Source organism: Tursiops truncatus, chromosome 19 (assembly GCF_011762595.2).
Source record: "Tursiops truncatus isolate mTurTru1 chromosome 19, mTurTru1.mat.Y, whole genome shotgun sequence".
In the NCBI taxonomy this organism is placed as follows: Eukaryota; Metazoa; Chordata; class Mammalia; order Artiodactyla; family Delphinidae; genus Tursiops; species Tursiops truncatus.
Window position 1 is genome coordinate 939155 of NC_047052.1, and position 26040 is coordinate 965194.

The 26040-nt window shown below is 63.9% G+C and overlaps 3 protein-coding genes across 12 annotated transcripts in view; 2 read left to right on the forward strand and 1 right to left on the reverse strand.

Annotated features, from left to right (window-relative positions):
* GALNS (galactosamine (N-acetyl)-6-sulfatase) overlaps positions 1-13216 on the forward strand; it is a 22129-nt gene extending 8913 nt beyond the window's left edge. For 2 of the 7 annotated variants that reach the window (XM_073795723.1, XM_073795724.1), the window contains 10 exons: positions 2076-2219; positions 2985-3051; positions 3132-3259; positions 3507-3646; positions 5253-5356; positions 5776-5912; positions 6498-6600; positions 9562-9683; positions 10209-10326; positions 12333-12769. In XM_073795723.1, the coding sequence (XP_073651824.1) occupies positions 2076-2219; positions 2985-3051; positions 3132-3259; positions 3507-3646; positions 5253-5356; positions 5776-5912; positions 6498-6600; positions 9562-9683; positions 10209-10326; positions 12333-12494 (1225 nt within the window). In that variant the 3' untranslated portion in view covers positions 12495-12769. The other 5 variants (XM_033846067.2, XM_073795722.1, XM_073795721.1 and 2 more) reach the window with 4 other exon arrangements.
* Positions 13217-13854: 638 nt separating this feature from the next.
* Positions 13855-16740, forward strand: APRT (adenine phosphoribosyltransferase). 4 transcript variants are annotated; one of them, XR_012327933.1, is made up of 5 exons: positions 13855-14595; positions 14730-14836; positions 15859-16137; positions 16246-16324; positions 16570-16630. XR_012327933.1 is itself a non-coding variant. In XM_033846078.2 (5 exons), the coding sequence occupies exons 1-5, from the start codon at positions 14516-14518 to the stop codon at positions 16576-16578; spliced, it is 543 nt and encodes a 180-aa protein (XP_033701969.1). In that variant the 5' UTR covers positions 13855-14515; the 3' UTR covers positions 16579-16740. The 4 variants fall into 4 exon arrangements, 2 of the variants coding, with proteins under 2 accessions (XP_033701969.1, XP_033701970.1); XR_004523506.2 differs by lacking the exon at positions 16570-16630 and adding an exon at positions 16436-16494; XM_033846078.2 differs by having other exon boundaries at positions 15859-15992; positions 16436-16740.
* Positions 16741-16910: 170 nt separating this feature from the next.
* CDT1 (chromatin licensing and DNA replication factor 1) lies at positions 16911-21471 on the reverse strand. The gene is made up of 10 exons (XM_019923387.3): positions 21173-21471; positions 20617-20748; positions 20389-20540; positions 19677-19874; positions 19434-19579; positions 19177-19277; positions 18579-18767; positions 18157-18297; positions 17880-18081; positions 16911-17518 (listed from the first exon to the last, which is right to left on the reverse strand). The coding sequence occupies exons 1-10, from the start codon at positions 21401-21403 to the stop codon at positions 17355-17357; spliced, it is 1656 nt and encodes a 551-aa protein (XP_019778946.2). The 5' UTR covers positions 21404-21471; the 3' UTR covers positions 16911-17354.
* Positions 21472-26040: the final 4569 nt, after the last annotated feature.

Below are 26040 nucleotides of genomic sequence, written 5' to 3' on the forward strand. Positions count from 1 at the left end.
TGTCACACGCGTGTCGTGCTGTACTCCCCGGGGATGCCTGAGTACGCAGCCCTAGAGGTTGATATGAAGGTCGGATGTCCTCTTTCCTCTCCCGCGTGTTGGAGCCCTTGGAGACCAAGCCTGCTTCCTACAGGAAGCCTTCCCTGACTTCCAGCCCTGATCGTCTCTGCTCGGCCGCTGCCGTGCTTTGGACCCTCTCGCCTTGACCCCTATGGCACTCACCACCTCGAGGGCAAGCACCTCATCTGCGCCCCTTGGGGACCACTGCCCCACGCAGTTGACAGTCCTAGTGATGGGGGATCTGCAGAAACCGGGAGAGGAGTCCTCAGGGAACCCGAGGACATGGAGGCTGCTTCCTCACCCCCGAGAGGGGCTGGCAGCTGTCCTGCTGGCCGAGCGGTCGAGCCTGGAGGCGGTGGGGGCTGCACAGCAGAGCTGACGAGGGTGCAGGATGTGGGAGCCTGCAAGGCCCAGCAGTGCCGGGAAGGCCCGGGAGACGGCGGTAGGGTGGCTACGAGGCCCGCCGGGGCCGTCTCCCGGGCTGCGCCCGCAGAAGGAGGAGCCCCTGCGATGACCGGCGCTCTCTGCCCAGCCTGGCGGCTCTGCCCCGGTCCAGGGGCCTCCCGTTCGTGGTCACTGACACGGGGCAGCCAGAGCTGGAGTGGGAGCCTGTCCCCACGAGCTCCGGAGATGGGCGGACTCAGGAACAGGAAGGGACGCGGCAGGGCCTGGAGAGGCAGCTCCATGGACTCAGGGAGGTGGACGCAGAGCTGGTGGACCAGCCGGGGTCAGGGCGGCCATGGCCAATGGGATGACGGGCTCTGGGAGGCCCGGGGCAGGGGGCTCGGTCCCTCCTCTGCCAGGTGGGTGTGCTGGTCTCAGCAGGGTCCCATCAGAGCCGCAGGGGGTGTTGGTGGCCGTGGCCGTGACTGCCTGACAGCCAGCCTCGGGCCCCAGCACCACGGATCCGGATTTTGTCAGCCTAACCAAGGCCTGGGATGGATGGAGCCTGGACTCCCGCGAGAGGCTGCCCTGAGTCCCAGGGGCTCGACGTGCTGTCACTCAGCTCGCTGGCAGGCAGTACTGACCCCGCAGCTGCCCTGGGACCAGCACCTGGAATTGACAACTTCACACGAGCCGGACCTTCGTGGGTGTTTCTGTTTCGTGAAGGCCGTTTGGGCTGAAGGATGCAGGACGAGGAGTGTCACACCCAGCGGTGTCCAGCATGGAGGGGGCGTCATAGCTGCGGGCCCAGAGAGGAAGCACGGGGCGCAGCTGGCTCTCCTTTGCAGAGACAGCGCTCGGGGCAGAGCCCGTGCGGGTGCCCCCGGCACAGGGGCTCCAGAAGCCGGGCAGCCATCCGGCGGAGGCAGAGTGTTTCGGGACCAGCAGGGGGCACCGAGAGGTTCACTTACCGGCGCCCAGACTCCGCTGCCGGCCAGCTCAATTCCGGCGCCATCCTGCCCAGCTGCCTCGGGGCCGCATCCACCTGACTGAGTGAGCGAGCTGTGCGGCAAGCTCACGGTGACGTGGAGTCGGCCTGGCCCGGTGCAGCCCCCCAGCGCTGCGCTGGCGATGCTGGCTGCGAGAGGCTTTCTGCAAACGTGACCCCAAGAAACCTGTCTGCTTCCCAGGGAGGAGGAACCTCACCCCGAAACCCCTTCTCAAGAGAGACCCTCCCACTGGCGAGAGGACCCGACGTGACGCACCTGCGGGGAAGGGGCTCCCGGGTGGGAGCAGGGGGCGGGTCCGAGCCCGGTAACAGCTGGGCCGTTGCCCCGCAGGCACCTTGCCGTGTTATCCTCTCGTCCCGTCCGGCTCCTGCCCAGGGCGCCGGGGCAGTGAGCCGCGCTCATGGGACCTGGTCACCATCCCCATGTGCGCCCCTCGGTTGTCGCCTGGGTGGACTGTGCGGGCAGGGGGTCCAGGCCACGGGGCACCCGGGCTCAGCACACCCTGGGGCTGGCTGGAGCCTTGTCTCCTGAGCTGTTCTCTGAAAGCGAGGGTGTTTGCTTCCTGGAGCTCCGGGGCGCCCGTGCGGCGGTCCCTGAAGTGCCCCGGGTTCCTCTCTCTAGGCATCTGGGCCACAGGCCTCAGTTCCACCCCCTGAAGCACGGATTCGACGAGTGGTTTGGATCCCCCAACTGTCACTTTGGACCTTATGACAACAAGGCCAGGCCCAACATCCCTGTGTACCGGGACTGGGAGATGGTTGGCAGGTAACAGGCCCCGCCCACTGCTGCTGCCCACCCGCCAGCTCCTCGTCCTGCCCAGACTTCGTGCTGTGACCTCTGACTTACAAGAGCCCCGCGTCCGGGGGCTTCTGACTGTCTCAGGAAAGGTGCTGGGAGCCCCGGATGCTCCCCAGAGCGAGGCGCGTCACTTGGCTTCCGGGGTTTGGGCCCCGTGCCCTGAGGGGGCTACGCTCTGCACGGTCAGCCTCTCTCCGAGCCACCGTCTGGGGGGCCGTCGGCTGCAGGACCGACCTGGTCTGGCCATCGGGTGGCTGCAGGCAGGCCCTGGTCTTTCCTGTCTGGCCTAACTTCCCTTTCTTCCTTTTTAAATTATTTTTGTTCTGGTGGAAGCGCAGTACACGTCACTGGACCACAGAGCTGGGCCAGCATTGCTGAGGTGTAGCTCACCCAGCACCCCCATCCCAGACCGCCTCCGTCACCCTAGAGAGATGCCCACACCCGTTAGCCGTGCCCTCCGTGGCCGTGGACTGGCCGCTTCCTCTCGCACCGTCCTGCCTGTTCATTGGCGGGGCTCCCCTCCTCCCAGATGGTGGGGTCACCGGGGCACCAGACTCCACCCCGGTGGGTCCCCGACGGGCCTGGGAGCTTCCAGGCTCCGGTTTTGTTCTGACGTGAACGTTTCCGTCTCTCTTGTAAACGAGGCCCCTGACTTGGCCCAGGAAATCGGGGGGGGGGGGGGGCTTTCCTGCCCTGAAGGCCGACTTCTGTCTGGATCTGTACTGTTTTCAGATTTTATGAGGAATTTCCAATTAACCTGAAGACCGGAGAAGCCAACCTCACCCAGATCTACCTGCAGGTGACGACAGCAGGGGCTGGCCCGGCTCTGGGGTGGGAGGTGGGCCTGGGGCGGGGAAGACGGTGTGCACTTCTCCTCAGGAAGCACTGGATTTCATTAAGAGGCAGCAGGCAGCTCGCCGCCCCTTCTTTCTACACTGGGCCATCGACGCGACACACGCGCCTGTTTATGCCTCCAGGCCTTTCCTGGGCACCAGCCAGCGAGGGCGGTGAGTCCTTGGGCATGTAGACCTGGGCCCCGGGGCGGGGGGTCTGCTGTGCTTGGTTACCACCAGAGGCTGGGCCCTCGCTACCACTGTCAGCTGTGGACAGAGGGAAGCATCTGTGCCTCTGCCCCGATTCCGTCTGAAACTCGACTGGAACGCCCCCTCCTCGTCCCTCCCTGAGGTTCGGCTTCGGCCGCCCTCTGGTCCCGGAGGCCGCCGGCCCCTGCTGACCGCTCCCTCCTTCCCGCAGTTACGGGGACGCCGTCCGGGAGATTGACGACAGCGTCGGGAAGATCCTGCACCTCCTCCGGGACCTGAGCATCGCAGAGAACACCTTTGTTTTCTTCACGTCCGACAACGGCGCTGCCCTCATTTCTGCGCCCAGACAAGGCAGGTGACTTGAGCAGATGGGGCTCCACCCGGGGCCCCCCAGCAGCCCTCCACCGGGCCGAGTGTGAAGGGCTCAGCCTTGGGGAGGGAGAGACACCGGCAAGCGCCCCCCAGGTCCGATGCCCCTCTTCCCCACCGCCTGGCAGGTGCCTGGTCAGGAGGGAGAGCTCGGTGGGGCAGGCGGAGGCAGAGGCTGCGGCCCTCACCGCGTCCTGCCTCTCTACTGGCCAGCCCTGGGGCCAGTCGCGTCCGGAGTTCTCTCTCTGAAGCCGCAACGTCCCCTATCAGCGTTTCCGTTCTGATCTCAGCTGTAACACAGTGGCCGTTGTGACTGGACACGTCTGCCCCTTTTTCTGTGTTTGGGGGCCTCCCTTCCCACGGGGGCGATGACCCTGCGGCAGCCAGGCCCAGGCTTGGCGCCCACCCCGCCCCTCGGAAGCGCCCCCCCCAGGCCTCGTGGTGGGTGGTGTCGGGAGGGGAGGGAGCGAGCCCCCCTCCCCTGCAGTGCCGGAGCCCCTGGCGCAGCGCGGGGGGCCTGCTCACTCCCCCAGACCCTCCGTCTGTGTCCCTGCCAGCCTGCAGTCCTCCTGAGGACCCTGGCTCTAGGCCTCTCAGGCCTGAGGCTTTTCCACCTTGCGGAGCTGGAGCGAGGTTGTTAGAGCCCGCGTTTCACAGTCCTATGAGGGTTTCACACCCCCGTGGTGATGTCTCTTTTTCCCTTTCTTCTTAAAAAGGCTGGGCCCCAGGAGGGCCCTGAGTCACTCAGACAGCTCTGGAAGGAAGGCCACAGACAGCTGGAAACCCCACAGGGCCGGGCCTGTCTGGGGAGGCACTGGGGGACCTTACAGCCACGTGTCCTGGGGGCAGAGGGGCCCAGGGATCTCCAGGGACAGGAACAGCGCAACTGGCTTCGGCCGAGAAGGAGCTGCAGGGGCAGAACAAGACAATGAAAATCCATGTACCCACCCCCAGCTGGAGAGACAGGAGCAGGAGAGAAGTAGGCCCTCATTGGCCTCTGGCCTGTGACCCTTGCTGTCCCTGTGCTGACCAGCGAGGCCCATGCTCGGGGGTCCCTCCCTCCATCATGGCAGCGAGCCGGGGACGTGCGATTCGCCAGGACCGGGCTGTCTGCCCTCGGCACCGCCTACAGCCAGGTTCAGGGACCACCTGCTCAGAGCAGGGCGCGTCAGAAACACGGGATCTGCACCCCCAAACCCCAGGCACACAGGAGCTGCTTGTGCACAGTGACATTTAGGGAACCTGGCACCTGCCAGGCCCGGGGTCGGGACTGTGTCTTAATGTTTCCACGTCTTTCACTAACATGTCCACGTGCTGTGTGTGTGCGTGGTCGCGGTCTATGGGGGCATGACCTTATGACCACAGCTCTAGGTCAGAGCCATCTCCAGGCGTTCCGACCTTGAACTTGAGGCCTGAACCCCAGGGCTGGTCCTTTGTCTCCACAACGGCCTCAGTGCCTCAGTAATGTCACCTCCAAAGGGCCAGGCGGGGAGCCAGGTGGACAGACGTGTCCCGAGGGCGAGTGCCCGGCAGGGTGTTTATGGCCCTGGGGACTCAGGCACGTGGTCTGATGGGCGACTATCCCCAGGTGGCAGCAATGGCCCCTTTCTGTGCGGGAAGCAGACCACGTTTGAAGGTGGGATGAGGGAGCCTGCGATCGCCTGGTGGCCCGGGCACATCCCTGCCGGCCAGGTGAGTCAGAGCCGGCCTTGTGCCTGCCCTGCAGTCATCCTGGGGCGTGAAGCCGTGGTGCCCTCTCTGGCCTGCTCCCTGCGCTCGTTCCTGTCCTGCAGTCATCCTGGGGCGTGAAGCCGTGGTCCCCTCTCTGGCCTGCTCCCTGCGCTCGTTCCTGCCCTGCAGTCATCCTGGGGCGTGAAGCCGTGGTCCCCTCTCTGGCCTGCTCCCTGCACTCGTTCTGCCACGCACGTGTCATCGGGCAGGGAAAGCCTCTATTCTGCGTGTGTGGACATGCAGCGGGATGTGGCCGCACGTGTGTGTGTGCGCGCGTGGGCGTGGGCATCAGCAAGCACGCCTGGGGACCTGGCCCCTGGCCGCCATCTGGGCAGGGCAGGGCGGGCATCCTCAGCGCGTCTGCGCCACGTCCATTGCAGGTGAGCCACCAGCTGGGCAGCGTCATGGACCTCTTCACCACCAGCCTGTCCCTCGCAGGCCTGGAGCCACCCAGGGACAGGGCCATCGACGGCCTGGACCTCCTCCCCACCATGCTCCAGGGCCGCCTGACAGACAGGTAGGTTCCCGCCGGGCACTCGCCCCGCCCGGCGCCCCGCAGCTGGCGCCGGGGCCGAGCTGGCTGACAAAGCAGGTGTCCTCGCCCAGGGGGAGGTGAGACCCGGGGGTCTTGGCATGAAGTGCTTGGTGGGGTGGAGAGGCCTTGTTCCTCCCTGCGGCGTCCCTCACCCTCTGCCCGGCCCCAGCCTACACGCAGCTCCACGCCGGGACGCTGTCCAGAGGCAGTTGCTCCAGCTCAAGATCTGCTACTGTTATGCTCAAACAAAATGAGTTTCCCAGGCTGCCGTGAAGGGGCGTGGACTCTGAAGGGTGTATAGTGTAACCAGAGCAGGCTGACGGCCAGGAGTGGACGGCTCACTGTCTCTTTTCTGTCTTGAAACCTGGCATGAGAGCTTGCTACCCCTGGCGGGGGTGGTAGGGGGTGCCAGCCGCCATGCTCGTCCCCACAGGCCCGCCTGCCGTGCCCGCGTGCTACCCCCTTCCTCCGCCGCCAGCCTCTCCAGCACCGGGGATGAGGGGCGGCCAGGGGGCCCCTCCACAGCCCGGGGACCCTTTCAATTGACGCCGCCTGTCCCCCTGACAGGCCGGTATTCTACTACCGTGGCAACACGCTGATGGCGGTCACCCGTGGCCAGTACAAGGCCCACTTCTGGACCTGGACCAATTCCTGGGAGGAGTTCAGGCAGGTGAGGCGGTCCCGGCTCTGTGAATGCCTCGTCCCTCACGTCCCACCTTGGGGAGGCCTCTGTGCCCCCAGCTCACGTGCTGACCTGCTGTCAGGGACTTGGGGGTGACGAGCTGTGGCCACAAGGACAGCACCCACCCTGGCCCGCGCCACCCAGGCTCCGGAGACGAGCCTCAGGGCCACTCAGCCCCAAACCCGGGTCAGATGCCTCAGGGGCCCAGGCAGACCCGGCACCTCCCCGGCCTCCCCTCCCGTCCACCCACTGGCCCGGCCAGGTGCTCGGCGGCCCCCCGAGACGCTGTCGCCATGTTTGCTTCCCCGTGTCCACCCCCAGTCCTGACGGTGGAGTGCCCCTGCCAGGCCCGGAGCCCCACTCGGCCCTCCCAGCTCGCGGCCGCCCACCACCTCCTCTCCACGTGCCTGGGCCGCCCCCCGCTCGCCCTCCCCTAGCCAAGCCTGTGCCTCCTCACGTCCCGTCACTGCTGAGCTGTCCTGAGCACCCGGCACCCCGACGGGCAGGGCTGCGGCTGGCTCGCCCTGAAGATGCCAAGGGGCCGAGGGCCTAGGAGCCCCGCCTGAGGGCTCCTGGGGACAGCGCGGCGGCCCTTGCCCCTCCCCGGGCCCTCCCCACCCCACCCAGGAGGGTCCCCGTTGCGTCCAGCTGCACGGGTTCGCCGGCATTCTGGAAGCCACCGCTCGCGCACCGTGGGCTGTTGGGCCTCTTGAGGGCAGGTGTGGTCAGCCCAGCCTCCACCCAAGCCGGAGCCCACAGGGGCTGGGGAGCCTCTTCGAGCCCAGCGTGTCTGCAGGCAGCGGGCAGCCAGCTGCACGGCCTGTGCTGACCCGAGTGCGTTCACGGTGGGGCCGGAAAGCGTCAGGAGGCCCCCTCGGCGCGGCAGGGACACCCGAGCGCAGGGCTCCGCGGGGAGCGCTGCTTCCCTTTCCCAAGGGTTATCTGTGGGGCTTCTGGTTAACGCGCAAAACTGCCGTCTCTTCTCCAAGGCGCGCAGGCGTGCAGGCACTGGGGGGTGCCCCCTGCGGTGGGTCTGCACGGTCACAGTTCCATTCAGATGCTGGGGGCGGGGGAGGGGGCCCCGCACGCTGCTTTGATGGCCCCTCTCCCTGCAGGGACCAGTAAGGCGGAGGGGGTGTGTGCAGTCGGGAGGGGCCCCAGAAACCACGACAGCGGCCTTGTGGCCGTCGACAGCTCCCTGAGCTCTGTGGAGACTTGCCTTCCAGGCGATCAACACGTGAGGGGCAGCCTTGTCTGCAGGCTGGGGGCGTGGCTTAGCTGAGGAGGTCAGGGGTCCCCAGGTGCAGGGTTCGCCCGAGGGGACCTTGTTAACTTCCCCCTGTACCCTTGTCTGGGGCATCTCCCACCCCCTCGACCCCCCGACCCCCCCGTGCCTGTGGGCCCACCTGCCCGCGTCCTGACCAGGTACCAGAGGCGAAGGAGGAGTGAGCATTCTCCCCTGTGCCAGGTCTGGCGCCGCCATCACCCCCAAGCCCGTGGCCTCCCCTCAGGAGGCGTCTGAGGCCCGGGGGACCGAGGCAGGAGGGAGGGCCCATGTGTCCATGGGACCTTCTGCATTTCTGGACTAAATCCACGAGCGTTGGCTCAAGGGCACGGCTCGCCCGCCCCCCTCCTCCTTCCCGTCCTCCCAACGCCAGTGCTGTGCTGGGGCAGGGCACCCCGCGCCCCCTCTGCCTGGCTGGGCTGCGTGGGGCTCAGCTGCGCTGCCCCTGGGGCAGGTCCTCCCTCCCGAGAGTGGCTGTGAGAGGAAACTCCTGCACGAATTAGCGGCGTCTTAATCAAATAGCTGATGATTTGCTTCCAAATGGTAATTCGTGTTTTCTGTCTAGACTTGGATTCTTCTCCATTAACTGCTCGGCATTTTTATGCTAAACGTGGTTGTTTCTCCCACCGTTAAATCCACTTTTGTTCTCCAGCTGGTCTGCTCCCAGAAGGTCAGAGGTCACTTACTTGGGACCCACCTGGGTGTCCGTTCTCCACAGCTTAGATTGCAGCCGCTGACTCAGGGGTCTACAGCTCAGGGCAGACGACTGGGACTTATCTCGCTCCTCACTTCCCTGCTCTACTGAGAAGCAGGGTATTCACTGCTCCGCTGCCGGGCTGTCCAGGACAGACCCGCGGGTGCTGGGAGGGTTGCCGTCAGGCTGCACTGCTGCCCGCAGGAGAGGCAGGAGGCACGTCTCTGTCCCCGGCCCCGTTTTAAGGTTAACGGGCCCCGCCACGGCCCCGCTCCAGACCCTGTAAACAGTGTCCCATGATGCCTGGAGACCAGTGCCCAGCTGCTTATGGGGCCCTGAGGTCCCCAGTGCTTCTGGGGTGGCAACCCTTGGCCTCGCCCCACTCTGCCCAGATGGCAGCAGGCCTTTCCCTAAACCAAGTCAGGGAGCCCCGGGGGGTGCAGCCTTCAAGCCTGGGGGACACGCTGGCGCGGGAACCCCATCTCACGCGCGCGTCGAAGGCTGAACCCCGAGGGCAGAGGCCGCCTGGAGGGCGCGGAGCAGGGCTGCACACCTGAGCCTTGGTGGAGAAGACGCTCCGTCTCCTGTTAAGGGTGGGGGCGGTGCGTCCGGGTCCCCTGTGTCTCTGGCTTTCAGGCCTGCGGTCCCTCCTCCTCAGCTGGCCAAGGAGTCTTGGAGGAGTGCCGACCGCTGCGCACCTCGTCTGCCACGAGGCAGATAGGGTGGACGTGAAAAGCTTTGCTCTAGGAATTAGATAGAAGATGGACTGAAATATTTTAGAGACTCACCACCCCCTCCCCCAGGAAAGTACCGAAGCCCTAGGGGACGGCGCACAGGGCCGATGGCACGCAGCCCGGGGCTGGGTGGCAAGCAGGCTCCGCCCCACAGCACGGCATCCGCGGTCTTGCTGTGCTCGCCCGCCCGCTGCGAGCCCCGCACGCGTCACCTGCGCTCCGGCCTGTCGTTTCAGGGCGTGGATTTCTGCCCCGGGCAGAACGTGTCGGGGGTCACCACCCACTCGCAGGAGGAGCACAGTAAGCTGCCGCTGGTCTTCCACCTGGGACGAGACCCCGGGGAGAGGTTCCCCCTCAGGTGAGCCGGGGGTTACGGGGCCCCAAGTCCCCTTGTGGGGCGAGTGCAGCCGACCGAGCAGGGCGCCGAGGGCCCGGGAGCCACGCGGTCTCAGGGCGTTTGGGGCAGGACCAGCCTGTCCGAGAGAAATGAACCGGGGCCAGAGGATTAAAAGGGACACTGAGAGAGGAGAGATCGGGCATTGCCAAGCCTTTGCAGCTCAGGGCGCCTGCGATGCCGGGCGGTGCCCCGGTGGTTCCTGCAGGCAGCAGGCTGAAGGGTCACAGCTGCTGTCCTGGGCGTGACGTGGCTCTGTCTGAGCCCTCATTTGCTGGGTGGTTCCCAGGGTGCACGCCTCTCGGGGAGGGCGGGCGGGACAAGGTGTGGGCCCCAGCTGCTCTTCCCGGGAGGCTGCTGGATGGTGACCCCGGGGGGGGGGGGGCTTGTTCCTCAGTCTCCCCCCCCAACCCTGGCCTACCTGGGTGGGCTGCCCCACTTGCTCTGTCCCTCCCTCCACCTCGGTGACCTGGTGCCCCTCGCCTACAGCATTGCCAGCACCGAGTACCTGGACGCCCTTCGCCAGATCACCCCGGTTGTCCGGCAGCACCAGGAGGCCTTGGTCCCCGGACAGCCGCAGCTCAATGTGTGCAACCGGGCGGTCATGGTAAGTGGTTCGTACGTGGGCTGTGGGGGGCATCCCAGGGCCATGTGAGTGCTGACCGGTCTGCTGCAGGCACGAACTCCACTTCCCTCCTGCTTCTCTGTCTCCGATCTCACAGGAGTGGCAAGGGGTCGCTTGGTACCTCTGCAGGTGCAGGACGAGCCAACCCCATGTGGGATGTGGGTGTTGAAAGGCTGGGCAGATGGCCTGGGGTGCAGCAAGCCCATGGGCCACCTCCGAGCACAGCCTCCTCCAACTCCATGGGGGCTCACCCACAAGTCTGTCCCATAACTGGGGAGTCTGTGTGGCTCCCTGTTCCACAAAGATGGGCAGTCTCCCGTCCCCGCGGCAGAAGCTCCGGCAGCACCCCAAAACCCGCAGAGCAAAGCCAGTAGCTTAGCCTGGCTTCCAGCCCGTGAGTGCTCCCGCCCCGCACACCCCATTCCCCAGACCCACCTGGCGGTTGTGAGGACGGCTAAGCCCCTTGAAGCTGCGGGCGCGGCCGGGCCTGCGGAGCCGCTGCCTCGAGCCAGGAGGTGCCTGAGTGATGCCGGGTGGCTGTGATGGGTGCGCGTGAGGACGACGCACGGGTGTTGGAAGCATTCCCTAGCGGTGAGGTGTAGCAGGAGGCCGGTGGCCTTGGGGGCGGCCGAGGGTCGTTGGCCAGGGCCAGTGGGGCAGCCTGGTCGCTGTTGTCCACATCTGGGGCTCACAGGGGAAGACATTTGGGGCGGGGGCCAGCAGGGCCTCCCCCTTCCCTTGGAAGGACGCCAGGCTGGCATTCCGGCCTCTGGACTCAGCACTGGAGCAGAAGGGCCTCCCTGGCTCAGGACCACTGCGGCCCCTCGGGTCCGAGGAGCCCCTGGTGCCCCCTGCAAACCTGTCTTGTCCTCTGTGACACGGTGCTGTCCGCACGCCAGCACGCCATCTCCTGTCACGCCTGCCCTGTGGGCCGAGTCTGCAGGTAGCAGCCGTTGCCTGGTGGCTCAGAGACCAAAGGGGTCTTAGTGACGGTAGGGGAGATGGGGAGGGACTGACTCGGCCGGGGTGCTGCCGCCACCTGCTGGGCGCGGCAGGAATTGTCGAGGCTCGGCCGACCCCGTAACAGGAGAAAGCAGGGACCCCCCCCCCCAAGTGAGCTGAGGACCCCGGAAGAGCGTGGCTTGGCCTCAGACTCTGAAGCGAGCACTGCCACCAGAGAGGTGCATGGACTTAACAGTGTGTGGACGCGTGTGGGCGTGTGTGTGTGTGTGTGTGTGCGCGTGCGCGAACACACGCGAGCGTGCAAAGCCCTCCCCCGTCCCCGCACTCTGCCTGGGACCCGCTCGTCCAGGCCAGCGGGTGAGGACTCTGGGTAGCGACCTCTGCTCTTGGGACAAGAGCAGCCCGGGCAGCCCGCCTCCCTGAACCCCCAGGCTCCCAGGTTGGGTGCAGAATCTGTTTTCTGCAGGCACCTGGCCCCTTCCTCTGCTCTGCCTCAGAGGTTGGCAGCTGCTTCCTCATCTAACCCTGGCCCTGCCGGGCGGCCACTTGATACTGTTCAGGGCAGGGGAGGGCTTTATTGCGGTTCTCACTGGCGCTGATGTTCTGATTCAGACTCAGGCCCTGGCAGGGGCGGTAGTAGGGGGAGTGCCCCCCACAGGGTGATTAGGGGGATGGGTGCACCTCCTGGGTGAGGTGACACGACAGCGCCACAAAGGCTCCCTCTCAGGGGCATGAGTGTCCTGTTTTTTTTTCTTCTTGTCTTGTTTTTTAAAGGAACATTTATTTATTTATTTATTGGCTGTGTTGGGTCTTCGTTGCTGCGCGTGGGCTTTCTCTAGTTGCGGCGAGCAGGGGCCACTCTTTGTTGCAGTGCACGGGCTTCTCATTGCGGTGTCTTCTCTTGTTGCAGAGCACAGGCTCTAGGCGCGTGGGCTTCAGTAGTTGTGGCACACGGGCTCAGTTGCTCCGCGGCATGTGGGATCCTCCCAGACCGGGGCTTGAACCCATGTCCCCTGCATTGGCAGGCGGATTCCCAACAATTGCACCACTGGGGAAGCCCGAGTGTCCTGTTCTGCTGCCGGGAAATCATGGCCACACAAAGGACGTCAGCCCATGAAGGTGCAGCCAGGAGAGCCTGTGCTGAAGCAGGCCAGCTCTCCCTGGGGCACCAAGGCCTCCACCTGTAGAGCTTACCGGGAGGCCAAGGTTGTGTGGGCAGTTAGCGGACTGTCCCCTTCAGTGACAGGCAGGCCCTGTTAATACCAGGCTGCTGTGGGGCAGTGTCTCCTGTGCCGGCCTCAGGCCTTGAGTTGCCTCCGAGCCAGGTGGAGACAGGTGATTCCACACTGCAGCCACCCATTGCGGTGGGGCAGGTCACAGGCCTGGGCAGGGCAGGAGTCTGGAAAGTGCTGAGTCCACAAGTGCTTGGAATAACTGCATGTCCCCTTTCTGAACTTTCATTACCCAGAACTGGGCGCCCCCGGGCTGCGAGAAGTTAGGGAAGTGCCTGATGCCCCCGGAGTCTGTCCCAGAGAAGTGTTCCTGGCCCCACTAGCACCGGCTTGGGCTCAGGACAGGAGCCTCAGGGCTCCTGTGCTGCAAGAGCCCCCACTCCCTCTGCCCTGACTGCTGCCAGACGGACAGCCAGCAGCAGGACCTGCAAGACTACGCAGCCCGGCCCTGGAGTCAGCTCCCAGCCCACCGGGCCTGTCTGACTCTACAGCCGCAGGCTCACATCAGCCCCTGAACCGGAGGCTGCCTGCCTCATGTCCTCCGCTCTGCTCCAGCTACCTCCCAGCTGCCTCTTCCAGGGCCTGAGCTCTGCCCAGGACCCAGGGGCCTGACTCGCCGTGGCTGCCCCTGCAGTCCCCTCAGGACTTCAGCCCTGGTGTCAAGGGCGGCCGTGCCAATCCTGTGTTGCCCCTTGGCGCTGTGCACAGGGGATACCCCAGCGCCCCTCCCCCGCGTACTCCCCCCACCATGGTCGAGGGGTGTGAACATGAAGGGGGAGGAGGCCAAGGGCCTCCCTGTCCCGGAGGAGCCTCGACAGCCGAGGCCTCCCCAGTCCAGCGCGGACAGCTGAAGCCACCAGCGTCCCTGGAGATCAGGACTCCCAACCCCAGCACACTGTGGGGCCCGCCTGCGCTTCAGCACTCCCGTCCTCGGGCCCAGGGTGGCAGCGCTTGAGGACGAGCCCATTCACCAGCGAAATCAGGAGAGCCTGAGCAGGACTGTGAAGGGCCTCCAGGGACTTCCCCTTAAGGCTCGTGGGTCGTTTCCATTGTGTGGAGTTTCCACTCTGCAGACTGTCACACCAACTCTGTACTGTTGTAAGACTTGGGAAATTATGAAGAGAACAGGTTTAGAATAAAGTAACAGGCATTTTAGCCTTTTGTTTTTAAATGAAATTCTATTTGGGGGAATTTGTCCCCCCTGGGTACCACGGTGGGGGCTGGAGTGGGCCAGGCCAAGCATTCCATCACTCCCTCTGCTGCCCTCCCCCAGCAGGTCCCGGGGGAGCTAGGCAACAAACGCCTGGGCTTCCGCCTCTGGCTCGCCCCGCCCCCGGCCGTTGGTTCTCTGAACTGCTCCCTTCCGGGCCTCTGCACCGCACTCCTGCTCGGAGTCCCTCCTTGCTCCGGTCCTCAGGCACTGGCGCGCTCCTGGGGAAAGGGCCAGGCTGTGTGTGTGCGCCGTGCGCCCCGTGCGCGCGCTGGCCCCCTCGCACCGCGCTGCAAGAGCACGGCCGAGACCCGCCGGGGAGGGAAGAAGAGCGGGCGAGGCAGTGCGCGCCGCCCGAGGCCTGGGGTCCCGGCCACAGCTGCGCCGAAGACCTGCGGGCGCTGTCGGCTCGGCCGAACCGGGCGAGGATTTCCCCGACAGTCCGGCCGGGGCTGCGTAGACGCCGTACTCCATCAACCCTGACTCGCACCTGGGCCCCGCGCGAACGTCCTTGAGGCGGGGACGCTAGTGTTCAGGGCACAAGAAATAAGCACGTGTCTTAAGACTGACCGCACTTCAGATTCGATGAAATACGGTACCTCCTACGGGAGATGGTGGGCCCCGCCCACCCGAACCCAGACCCTTTCCACGCTGGCGCGGAGCCGCCTTGGGCTCCCGGCTCCGCCCCCTGGGGGCTCCGCCCCCACCCCGCGCAGGCGCGGAGCCTACTAACCGGCTCTTGCCCTCGAGACGCGCGGATGCTGAGATGGCGGATTCCGAGCTGCAGCTGGTGGCGCGGCGGATCCGCAGCTTCCCCGACTTCCCCGTCCCCGGCGTGCTGTTCAGGTACGGGCAGCCGGGCCACGTGGGGCGCGCGGGCGGAGGAACGGAGGGACGCACCGGCCGCGCGGCCCCGGATGTCGGGGCGCGGTGGGCTCTGCCTGGGCCCGAGAGTCACCAGGCTTGTCCTTGCGTGCCAGGGACATTTCACCCGTCCTGAAGGACCCCGACTCCTTCCGCGCCTCCATCAGCCTCCTGGCTAATCACCTGAAAAAGGCCCACGGCGGCAGGATCGACTACATCGCGGGCAAGTGGCGCGTCAGGGCTCCGCCGGGTCCCCGGACTCTCCCTGGTGCTGCTCGAGTCTGCCATGAGGGCGCAGTGTCGGGAGTCCTTTACCCCGGGCAGGGTGGCTTTGGGGGTCTTTTAGGGGACCCGCCGGACGCCCCAACGGTGCTTGGGTTGTAAGAACAGACCCGCTGCCCCATCCCGACTTTGCAGCCGTGCGAGGGGCGACAGGCCCCTCCAGCGGCCGGGGATCGCCTCTGATGGGTGGGTGCCGGCGGCGGGGCTGAGGGCAGGCACGACAGGTGGGGGTGTCTGACCAGAATCCACTGGGCCAAGCATGCTTTCTTGTCTTACCGGCGGGTATTGAGCGCCTGCCGTGTGCCAGGTCCTGTACCCAGTGGTGGGTTTTAGGAAAACCCAGGAGATCGTGGAAGATCCTGGCGCAGGTCCTGTTTCTCTTTGAGAGCCCCCCCCCCCATACTCCCTGGTTCTTGGATACCCTGAGGGGCCACAGCACTGCCCTGGAGGCTGGAGGGCTCCAACTGGTTGAGTCCTGCAGAGGATTCTTCCCTTCAGAAGCTCTTCCTCCCTAACCACACTCGCACGTGGGGAAGAGGCCCTTGAGTTCCCCCATCACAGCTCAGTCCGCCCCCGGAGGTGGACTGCCTCTCCTGCTGGACTAGAAGCTCCTGGGGCAGACGCTGCACCGTCTGCTAAGGGCGTTTTCAGGTACCACCAGCCACTGGTGAGCAGCTGAGCTTCGGAGAGAGGTCAGGTGACTTACCGGAGCCCACACAGCTATTTACACCGCCGTGTACCGAGTGGCTCCTGACCTCTCTAGCACCTAGCAGTCCCTGTGTGGTAGGTGATCTGTCAACATTCCCAGAGTGGTTGGATGTCAGTGGTCTTTCATCTGGAGGCAGCAAGGCTGTGTGTCCTGTGTCGTGATGGCTACTTGTCACGGTTCAGCCCTGACCCATGGGGACCCCAATGCTACTGTACCACGCGGCTGCCCCCCAACACCCCAGGTCTCGCCGACAGGCCTAGACTCCCGTGGCTTCCTGTTTGGTCCCTCCCTGGCCCAGGAGCTGGGCTTGGGCTGCGTTCTCATCCGGAAGCGAGGGAAGCTGCCAGGCCCCACTGTGTGTGCGTCATACGCACTGGAATACGGGAAGGTGAGAAGCCTGGGGGCTGCCTCTGTGGACCCTCCATTCCCAAAAGGAGAGTCGTGGACTCCAGTGGAGCTGCCGTGGTTGGTTGGAGTGGACATGGGAACTCAGGCTGAGAAGCTGGGCCAGGCTGACAGAGCCAGGAGACAGGGTGGGTTGGAACTGGGGCCCAGGGGGTGGCCCCTTGTCAGTTCCCCAGCTCTGCACACTAAGGCCTTTTGGGGAAGCTGGTAGGTCACATGCCCGCTTGCTTCTGCAGGCTGAGCTGGAGATCCAGACGGACGCCCTGGAGCCAGGGCAGAAGGTGGTGGTGGTGGATGACCTGCTGGCCACTGGTGGTGAGGGCCTGGCCTCAGGGTCTGGGGGGGTGGGCAATGGGTCTCAGCACTCTAGCTTCCCAGGGCCTGTCTCCACACCACTCCTCCGTCCCTTCCTCCCTCCCTCCCCAGGAACCATGCGTGCAGCCTGTGAGCTGCTGGGCCAGCTGCAGGCCCAGGTGCTGGAGTGCGTGAGCCTGGTGGAGCTGACGTCTCTGAAGGGCAGGGAGAAGCTGGGGACTGTGCCCTTCTTCTCTCTCCTGCAGTACGAGTGACCCCGGCCCCAGCCCCCCACCAACTGGGAGAGAAGAGGATCGGCCGTTGGGGCAGGGCTGCTGCCTGGGGGGCCTGCGGGGGCTTCTGGAAGCCCCGAGGCCTGGAGCTGCAGGCTCATTGACAGTGGAATGAGAATGAGAATAAACAACTGACTTTCTAGAGCGAGTCTCCTCCCCAGCGTCAGTGTGGGAAGGTGCAGGGGCCCACCCGGCAGGCTGGGCGCTTTCTGACATTAGCGTTTGGTGGTTCTCGAGCCCTGTGAGCCGCCGTATGCACGCACAGGGGCAGCCCACCCTGGCTTCCTCTGCTGCTGTAACTCCACGCACGCGTGTGGATTTGAAACAACTTTATCTCACAGTTCTGGAGGCCAAGTACAAACACCAGGGAGTGGGTAGGCAGGGCTGGTTCCTTCTGTGGGCTCCAGGGGGAGCCTGTTCCCGGCTCTCGGCTCCGGGCATCCCAATCTCAGACCCAGTGTGTGCCTGCCTGCCTCTCACGAGGGCCCTGTGTGACACCCAGCCCGCCCAGATACTCCAGGACCACCTCGGGATCCCACGTGGACACCTGGGAGGGTTAGCTGCCAGCCACACTACCCTCCCTGCACCCTGTGTACGAGGGGGGCCTCCACCACACTGGCCAGAAGCCCTCGAGCCCAGCAGCCACAGCCCTGACCCTCACGGGGACTCGGGACAGGGAAAGCAAAGTGCGTCGTGTTCCTAGTGTAAAACAGACACAGGTCCGGCGGCCCGGCGGTGTTGGCACCTGTCCGCCGGGCTCACAGCGCCTCCTCAGCACGGGCAAGGCGGGCCAGCTGTGCCGTGACACCTGCCAGGTCAGCGGCCTTGTCCAGCTTGACGTAGGTGTCAGTGCGGATGCGGTGGAGGCTGAGCCAGTTGGGCAGCAGCTCAGAGAGGAGCTGCACGTGCTTCTCCATCTCCCCTGCGGAGAGAGGGGGCACGTGAGGCTGGGGGTTGGGGCCCTATGAGGCCTCCCAGGACAAGACTGGGAAGGACTCCAGTAGTGACCTCACAGCCTTGCCAAGGAGCTGACCCTCCCGTGGAAACCCCACAATGGGAGGCGCCCCGCAGCTGAGGGACCAGAGACCTTGGAGGCAACAGGCAAGTCCTATGGGGCCTGGGGGCCGATGGAGGGACCGCAGGGGAAACAAGGCTGGGTTGGGTCGATAGGGTGGGAACAGCCCCTCAAGGCTGCAGGAGGCAAGGGGGCCAGACAACCTCAGGTGAGCCCAAGGGTACGGTGCCCGCCCTCACCTGGGACCTGGGGAGGGCCCTGCACGTACCGGGGCTCATGGCTGCGCGGTAGCTGCCCACCATCCTGGCGCAGGCCACCTCCATGGTAAGCGCTGGCTTGCGCTCTGACACGAAGACGCTGCGCAGCACGCGGGCCAGCTCGGGCAGCCGCTCGAGCCGCTGCAGCCGCAGCTCCTGCTCCGGGCGCCGCGTCATCTGCGCCAGCTGCTTCTGCGCCTCCTTGGCCCGGACCTGCCGCGGGCATGGACGGTCAGGGGACGTCTGCCTCAGCCCCACCACCCCCCCGCGGGGACGCCGAACACTCACCCGCTCCAGCAGGGCCTGGGACACCCCCTTCAGAGCGGCAGGCGAGGCGGCCGGCGGGGTGGCTGGCGGTGCCGGGCTGGGGGGCTGGGGGCTGCTAGGCTGCGCCGTGCGCTGCGCCAGGTCACTCAGAGCCTTCTGCATCTGAAGCAGGTCAGAGGGGAGAGGTCAGGAGACGCCTCCCCCCAGTTCAGCCACAGGGGAGGCTCCTCACACCCCGCCTGTGTGGACCCCCCCAGGAGTCCTTTGGCCCAGGGTCACCCCGGCACATCGAGGGCCTGTGCTCACCGCCCCAGGGCAGAGCCTGCTGGTGGGCGGTGCTCCGCTTGTGGGGAGAGCAGGTCCAGCTACCCTGAGGCCCACGGCCAAGGGTGGAGCCTGTCAGGCACCAACATGGGGGTCAGGCCGCCCCGCACCAGCCTTACCCTGGGTGACATCAGGCTGCGGGCACGGGCCAGCACCTCCTGGGCGGAGGCCAGCTTCTCCACGGTGGGCGGCTGGGGCAGCTCGGCTGGCTCGACGTCAGGCACTTCGTCCACATTGAAGCGGGGGTGCCAGCGTGTCAGCTGGTCCTCGGGCACCTCCATGGGGGGGTTCAGGGAGGCCAGGAAGGCCTGTGTGAGAAGGGGGGGCACCAGCTGACCCTGGGCACATCTGCCTGTGGGTGTAGAGAGCTGTCCGGGTTCCTGTCCCAGCTGGGCAACCTCGGGCAAGTTACTTCACTTCTCTGAGCCCCAGGTGCTCAGCTGGGCTGAAGGTACAGCATAGAGCACCCAGCAGCACCCACTGGACTCTCCCCAAGCTTCCCGGGACCAGAGGCTACCAGCCTCGAGCTCCCTGCTTGTCTGCTCAGGGCCAGGGTCCCCGCCCAGCCCCGCGCCTGCCCATGTGTAGAAGACAGCCGTGGACAGTGGTTAAGAGAACTCTAGAATTCAGCCTCGGGAGGAGCCCATTTCCTGTGGCAGCAGATGGGGCCGCGACAGCAGGGACAACATGAGGACCTGAGCCGGGGGACCCGCTCACCCTGTGATGCTCCCGGACTCGGGCTACCAGCTTCTGGGTGAAGACCTGGCGCCGCTGCAACAGGTGGGACGCCGTGAGCCGGGGGGCCGCACTGCCAGCCTCTGTGGGGAGAGTCCAGGCCTGAGCCCCAGGGCCGAGCCTACCCAGTCACCCAGCCCACCCCACGGGTGTCAGACAAGGCTCAGTGCCTGAGGCCTTACACCCACGCTGAAACCGTGCAGCGTCCTGGGCAAGAACCCGAGGCCCAACACACTCACGCTGGTCCAGCAGCGGCTCGATGGTGAGCTGGTAATCAGACCTCCTGACGCCATCCTTGAAGGTGGGGATGTGGTGCTCCTGGCGGAAGCGGTAGCAGCCAGGGTACACGGTTTTGATCTGGCCCACGTTGCGCTCCTCAAAGCGCCTACAGGACGAGGGTGTGGGGGGTCAGAGAGCTGGGGTCGGAGGGCGCACAGACTCCAAGGGCAGGACGAGGCCCTGACCCCCCAACCCCCGCTCACTTGTGCATCATGTCCTGGACGCCCTGCTTGACCTTGGTGAAGGTCACAGTCTCAGAGCGGTTGTAGAGCATGCTCACGATGGTGTCCATGCTGCGGAACATCTCGGCCAGCACCTGGTACTTGTAGGGCAGCCCAAGGCCCGGGGGCCCCGGCTGGGCCAGGGCGTGGAAGCGCTGGTAGGCAGGCATCTGCTCACCACTGCCAGGGAGGGAGCGGGGACGTGAGAGAAGCACCACATCCACCCCCTCCAAGCACCCAACAGCAGGCAAAGCGGTGGGGGAAGACCCCAGAGCCTGGGGTTCCACCCCCAGGGCTCACTGCGCACCAGTTTACAAAGCCCCTACGCACCCACTGTCTCCCAGTCAGGAGCACTACCAGGGCCAAAGACCAAAGCCTGGCCTCAAAGCCAGCTGTCCCCCAGGGCGGTCCCCGACCGTCCCCAGCCCTGGCTTCCTTGTCTGTAAGAGGCATATGATAACTACGTGACCTGCAAGGACAGACACGGCGCCAGGTCCTGGTAACCGCTGGCTGTCCAGGTGGTCTGCAATTCGCAGGAGCTGGCCCTCCCACAGACAGAGGCTGACACAATTGCACTGCACTGATCCCTTGGAGGACGCGGCCCTCCCCGACCCGAACCACCACAGCCCAGCCCCGCCAGGCCTCCCACCAGGCCACCCCTTCCTGGGTGCCTAGCCGCCCTCCCTAGACTCACCACAGCCCGGCTGGGTGCCCCTCGTCCTCCGGCGCGCTGGGTTCCCCGGCATTCTTCTGTGCACTTGCCTTCAGCTCCTGGACCCGTGCCCCCAGCTCCTGTGCCCGCTGCAGGCACGACGTGAGCTCAGAGAGAGAGACTTTGGAAGGGACCTGCGGACACAGAGTGCTGTCAGCCCGCCTGTCACCCCGGGCCAGTCCACCTCCCCTGCCCTCAGTCCAGCCTCACCTTGTCCTCGTCCTCCTGGGCTGCCAGGCAAGGTCGCTGGCTGGCCGAGAGGGGGGCCTTCTTTGTCTTCTTGCTTTGGGGAGAAGAGTGCTCTGGGGAGCCAGCGGCAGCTGGAGAACTAGGGCCAGAGACCTGGTGGGAAGGACCCCAGAGATGATGAAACCATAAGACTCCGGGGTGCACCATCTCGCAGAAGGCCTGACCCCTCGCCCACTCTTGCAGACGAACCTGGCGTTTACCAGTCCGCTGGGCTCTGGCCCTCCCCCAGCGTGTGTCAGATCAGGCACCCCCCCGCTCCCTGTCAGTGGAAGTCCTCTGGAAGGGAGGCCCCGCGAGATTACGGGACCCCGCCTGCCAGGTGCGCGTGAGCTGGCCCTAGCCCCTCCTCCCGCGGGGGGCCTGGGTTCCACCTGGGTCGGTGCCCTCCTCCAGGGCAGGTCTCTCCAGCAGCCCCACCCCCGCCCCGCCCCGCCCGGGCCGGCTCACGGCTCCACCGGTTCCCTCCCATCTGTCTCCCTCCCAGGCCTCAGTTTCCTCCTCCCCTCCGCGCCCTCACCGCGTTGGCCGGCAGCCGCAGCCTCCTGCGCGCGGGCGGTGCAGGCTCGGCGCGCGTGGGCTCGGCGGGCGAGCGGGCGCGCTTGCGGCTGCTGCCGGGGCCGGGGGCCGGGGCGCGGGGCGCGGGCTTGGCGGGACTCGGGGTGCGCCAGGCCGGCTTGGTGCGCGTCGGCTTGGCCCGGAGCCCAGGACGGCGGCGCGCGAAGAAGTCGGTGAGGCGGCACTGCGCCATGGCGGGAGCGGCGGGACCGGGGCTGCGGGACCGCGGCTGCAGGACCACGACTGCAGGACCACAGGCGGAAGTGGAGCCGCTTTTCCCGCTGATTTTCGCGCCGCGCCCTGGCCCCGCCCCGGCCGTAGGCGGAACCATCGGCGCCTTGGCCAAAGGGGTTGGCGCAATATGGACGGGCCCGGGCGCGTGCGCGCTGGCCCTCTCGGGCTGCGCCTACCGCGCATGCGCCGCGGCGAGGGTCTCGGTTGTTTGGTGGTACGTGTGCCGTTTCCCGAGTGCCGGATGGGTCCGCACCGGGCGGCACGGTGCCGGGTGGCCGTCGAGCCAGTGCTGTCCTGGCAAAGAGGAACATGCTACGCTGCTTCCACCTGAAATTTAAACTAATACGGTGCAATGAAGCTGGCGCCCAGCTGCGCGGACTAGGAGGGCGCTGCGCACGTGGCCGCGGGGGCGGGGGTCTCGGCGTGTCCTGGGCCTGGCCTGGCGCCCAGTGTGCGGCCCAGGACCCTGAGGCTGGTGGATGCGCCTCGAAAGAAGGTGTTCGGCAGTTTTGCGAACGGACCGAGACCACTGAATTGCACACTTCTTTAAGGGTGAAGGTTATGTTTCAATCAAGCTGTTATGTTGCTCTCAAATGGCCAAATTGGAAAGAAAGTTCTTAAAGCCTGAAGCTGGGTTATCTGGCAGGCTCAATGTCTGTGGAATTCCCATCACAGAAAAATGCAGTCAGCCCGGTTCTGAAGTCTGACCACAGGTCTGGGAGGAAACTAAATCATAAGGGTTGTCTGTGGGAGGGGGTGAGGGCTGAGACGGGAGTTTTACTTTGCCATCTTCTCCAAGTTTTCTGTGAGGAGCATGAATCGTGCCTTTACAAAAGTAAAATTTAAAGGAACAGAAACGTCAGTTGGGGTGGCGCTTGCAAAATGACAAGAGTGAGAAAGTTGGCGGCTGATGAGACGGTTTGGTAGAGAAGCATCGTTGCCCACATGTTATAAAGGGCACAGCAACTAGATCCATATTTTGTTAGCAGCCAGTAGCAAGTTATTGGTGGGCCGAGGCCAGCATTTTTAAGGCTACATTTTGTTACAGTTTTCTTTTGGTGTGTGTACTCTGATCCACCAAGTAAAGCATGTTTTTTGTTTTTTGTTTTAAGTGTGTTTTTTAAAATTTATTCAAGTATAGTTGGTTTACAATGTTGTGTTAATGTCTGTGGTACAGCAAAGTGATTCAGTTATACATACACATGCGTATTCTTTTTTTATATGTTCTTTTCCATTATGGTTTATCTCAGGAGATTGGATATAGTTCCCTGTGCTATACAGTAGGCCCTTGCTGTTTCTCCATTCTATATATAATAGTTTGAATCTGCTAACTCCAAACCCCCAAGCCAACCCTCTCTGGCTCCCACTCCCCCTTGGCAACCACACGTTTGTTCTGTGTCTGTGAGTCTGTTTCTGTTTTGTAGATGAATTCATTTGTATCATTTTTGTTTTAGATTCTGCCAATCAGTGATATCATCTAATATTTGTCTTTCTCTCTCTGACTTCCTTCACTTAGTGTGTCATCTCTCAGTCCATCCATGTTGCTGCACGTGGCATTATTTCACTTTCATGGCTAATATTCCGCTGTCTGTATACACCACATCTTCTCCATCTGTTCATATGTTGATGGACATGTAGGTTGCTTCCATGTGTTGGCTGTTGCGAATAGCGCTGCTGTGAACACAGGGGTGCGTGTATCTTTTCGAATTAAAGTCTGTCTGGATATAGGCCCAGGGTGGGACTGCTGGGTCATATGGTAGCTCTCTTTTTAGTTTTATGAGGAACCTCCGTACTGTTTTCCATAGTGGCTGCAACTCACTTACATTCCCACCAACAGTGCAGGAGGGTTCCCTGTTCTCCACACCCTCTCCAGCATTTGTTACGTGTAGACTTTTATTTTTTTTTTTAGCAGTTATTTATTTGGCTACACCGGGTCTTCGTTGCGGCATGTAGGATGTTTTTTTTTTTTTTTTTTAGTTGCGGCATGTGGGCTCTTAGTTGTGGCATGCAAACTCTTAGTTGCGGCAGGCGGGATCTAGTTCCCTGATCAGGGATTGAACCTGGGCCCCCTGCATTGGGAACGTGGAGTCTTAACCACTGCACCACCAGGGAAGCCCCCTGTATGTAGACTTTTTAAGGATGGCTGCTCTCACCTCTGTGAGGTGATACCTCATTGTAGTTTTGATTTCCATAAAACGCATTTTTAATCAAAACAGTGGTTGGGGGTTGTAGGCAGGCATCAACCTGAGTCAAAGCAGAGCCTCCTGCGCGTTAAAGAGGGACAGTGTGTGGGAGTCTAGACCTGCCTGGGAGCCTGTGCCGCAGGCCTAGCCTCTTCTCGAGACCAGAGGCGATAAGGGGACCTTGTACGCCTCGGCTGGCTTGTAGCTGCTCATCGGGAGGGAGGGTGCAACAAGTTGGTTTCCCACTCTGTGTTTCACATTTTGAAAACAGAGAAACACCCGGTCTGGAGAGGTGGCAGCGCCAGGGCCTGACAGTAGTGACTGTGCGCTCGGCCCCCCACCCCCACCCCCACCCCCGCCCCCGCCTGCCGTTTAGCCCAGCCCCTGCCCCCTGTAGATAAGCTGATGGACAGGAAGCAGCCGGAGGCCTCCCCGGTTTCCGCAACGCTGAGCTGGCGCCACCGGCGTTTCACGTGTCTTGCCACCTGCCCACCCACCAACCTGCAGCCACAGAGTGGGCGCTGGCTCATGCCCTCCCAGAGCTGTGTGGGGCCCCAGGCAGGCCCCAAGGTCCTGAGAAATCCAGGGAGACGCTTCGGGAGGGGACTCCCTTCCCGCCTGGCCACCACACGCTTTGTGACAGGCACACGCCGCCAGGCGTGTCCACAGCAAGGGCACTCCTGGGAAGGGAAAGCGTTGCACAGACTCACTCCCGCTGGGGGCAGCTCTGGGACTCTAGGATGAGCTGAGGCTGAGAAGGATGCCACTGGAGTCTCAAGTCCAGAACATGAGTGTGAACCTTTGTCTGCGGGGGTGGGATGAGGGCTGGGAAGTGCTGGGGGTCTGGGGACTTAGCACGCTGACCCCTCACAGCCAGCCAGCAGGAAGGGGGCAGCCCCACAGCAGGGGCCTCAGGACCCGCCCCGCCGCTATGGCCGCCGTCCATGCCCTGGCGCAGCGTCTGGCTGTGCCACTGTGGAGTATTTTTAATGTCACCCCTGGAGAGGAGGCCTTTTGGGATGGTTTCAACCCTGGGGCCAGCTGCTTCTCAGAAAACTGCCCACCCACCTGCAGTGATGGAGTTCGGCAGCCGAGGCAGCACTGGGCGACACCCCTCCCAAACACCGCCCCCTGGTCTGAGAGGCGCACAGCTGAGCCAATCAGAACCTACTGTGGGGCCTGGGCCTCGAGTTAGAATCCCCTTCTGTCTCCCCTGGTAGCAGCAAGTGAGATGGAGGAGGACAGCCACCTTCCACCATATGTGTGGAGACAGCGAGCAAGGGACCCTGTGGCCCCAGAGACAGCCAGCCAGGCAGCTGCTAACTCAGATGTGGTTTCTTTTGTTTTATTTTTGCCGTGCCGGGTCTTAGTTGCGGCACACGGGATCTTTAGTTGCAGCATGTGGACTCTTAGTTGCAGCATGCATGCGGGATCTAGTTCCCCGACCAGTGATTGAACCCGGGCCCCCTGCATTGGGAGCACGGAGTCTTACCCACTGGACCACCAGGGGTTGGTTTTTAATAGTTTCCAGTTTGGTCTCGTGAGGGCCACTTTTTTATGAGGTAGCCTTGATTCCTTCCTATACATTTGCCTCTTTTTCTTAAAGTGCCTCTGGGTGGGTTTCTGTTTCTTCCAACCCAAAGAGCCTTGATTAAAGCATGGTCACAAAGGTTGGTCCATTAGGCTGCATTAGTAAAAGTGTAGAAAAGGGAGGTGAAAGCCCTTCTCTGACAGGGTTCCACCAGCCATGTCAGGTTGGCATATAGGTGTGGAACGCTAAGAGGATATCGCCTGGCTGAAACGCCTGGATGGGAGAGAGACCAGATGGCAGAGGGGCTAGACCCCTCGTCTGTGGGTGTTGACCCTGGAGAAACTTGGAGATCTGGGACTGCCTTCATTCATTTGATCAACCAGCGTTTACCGAGTGCCCCCCGGGAACCTGGCTGCTACGGACCCGCTACGCACCAGGTTGAGAACAAGACAGGTGAGGCCCCTGCTCTCGAGCTCACATTCTAGTGGAGAGAGAGAGAAGCTAGTCATAAAGAGAGAGAGCGAATTTCAGATAAAGACTATGAAAGCTGGCCATGGGGTGGAGGGCCGGGGGGGCCACTTCACACCTGAGGGTTCAGGGAGGCTTCTTGGAGGCAATGACATGTGAACTGAGACGTGCATGGCAAGAAGGAGCTGCCAGGGAAGAGAATCCGGAGCAGGAGGAACCGCGAGTGTAGGGGCCCCGCAGCAGAGATCATGCAGGGCATAGTGCCTTTCATGACAGCGCCCTGGAAGTCCTGCAGTGCCACTTCTGCCCCTCCTGGGGGACGAAGGGGTTGCAAAGGTCCACCCAGCCTCCAGGGGAGGAGACGTAGGCCCCACCTCTAGACGGAGCGAGGTCCAGGCCACATTGCAGGATGAG

Coding starts and splice junctions, on each gene's coding strand:
- APRT (XM_033846078.2), top strand. CDS start 14,516: ATGGCGGATTCCGAGCTGCAGCTGGTGGCGCGGCGGATCCGCAGCTTC. Junction 14,596..14,729: donor GTCCCCGGCGTGCTGTTCAG/GTACGGGCAGCC, acceptor CTTGCGTGCCAG/GGACATTTCACCCGTCCTGA. Junction 16,325..16,435: donor TGACCTGCTGGCCACTGGTG/GTGAGGGCCTGG, acceptor CTCCCTCCCCAG/GAACCATGCGTGCAGCCTGT.
- CDT1 (XM_019923387.3), bottom strand. CDS start 21,403: ATGGCGCAGTGCCGCCTCACCGACTTCTTCGCGCGCCGCCGTCCTGGG. Junction 20,541..20,616: donor CCCAGGAGGACGAGGACAAG/GTGAGGCTGGAC, acceptor CTGTGTCCGCAG/GTCCCTTCCAAAGTCTCTCT. Junction 19,875..20,388: donor GGGCACCCAGCCGGGCTGTG/GTGAGTCTAGGG, acceptor CCTCCCTGGCAG/TGGTGAGCAGATGCCTGCCT.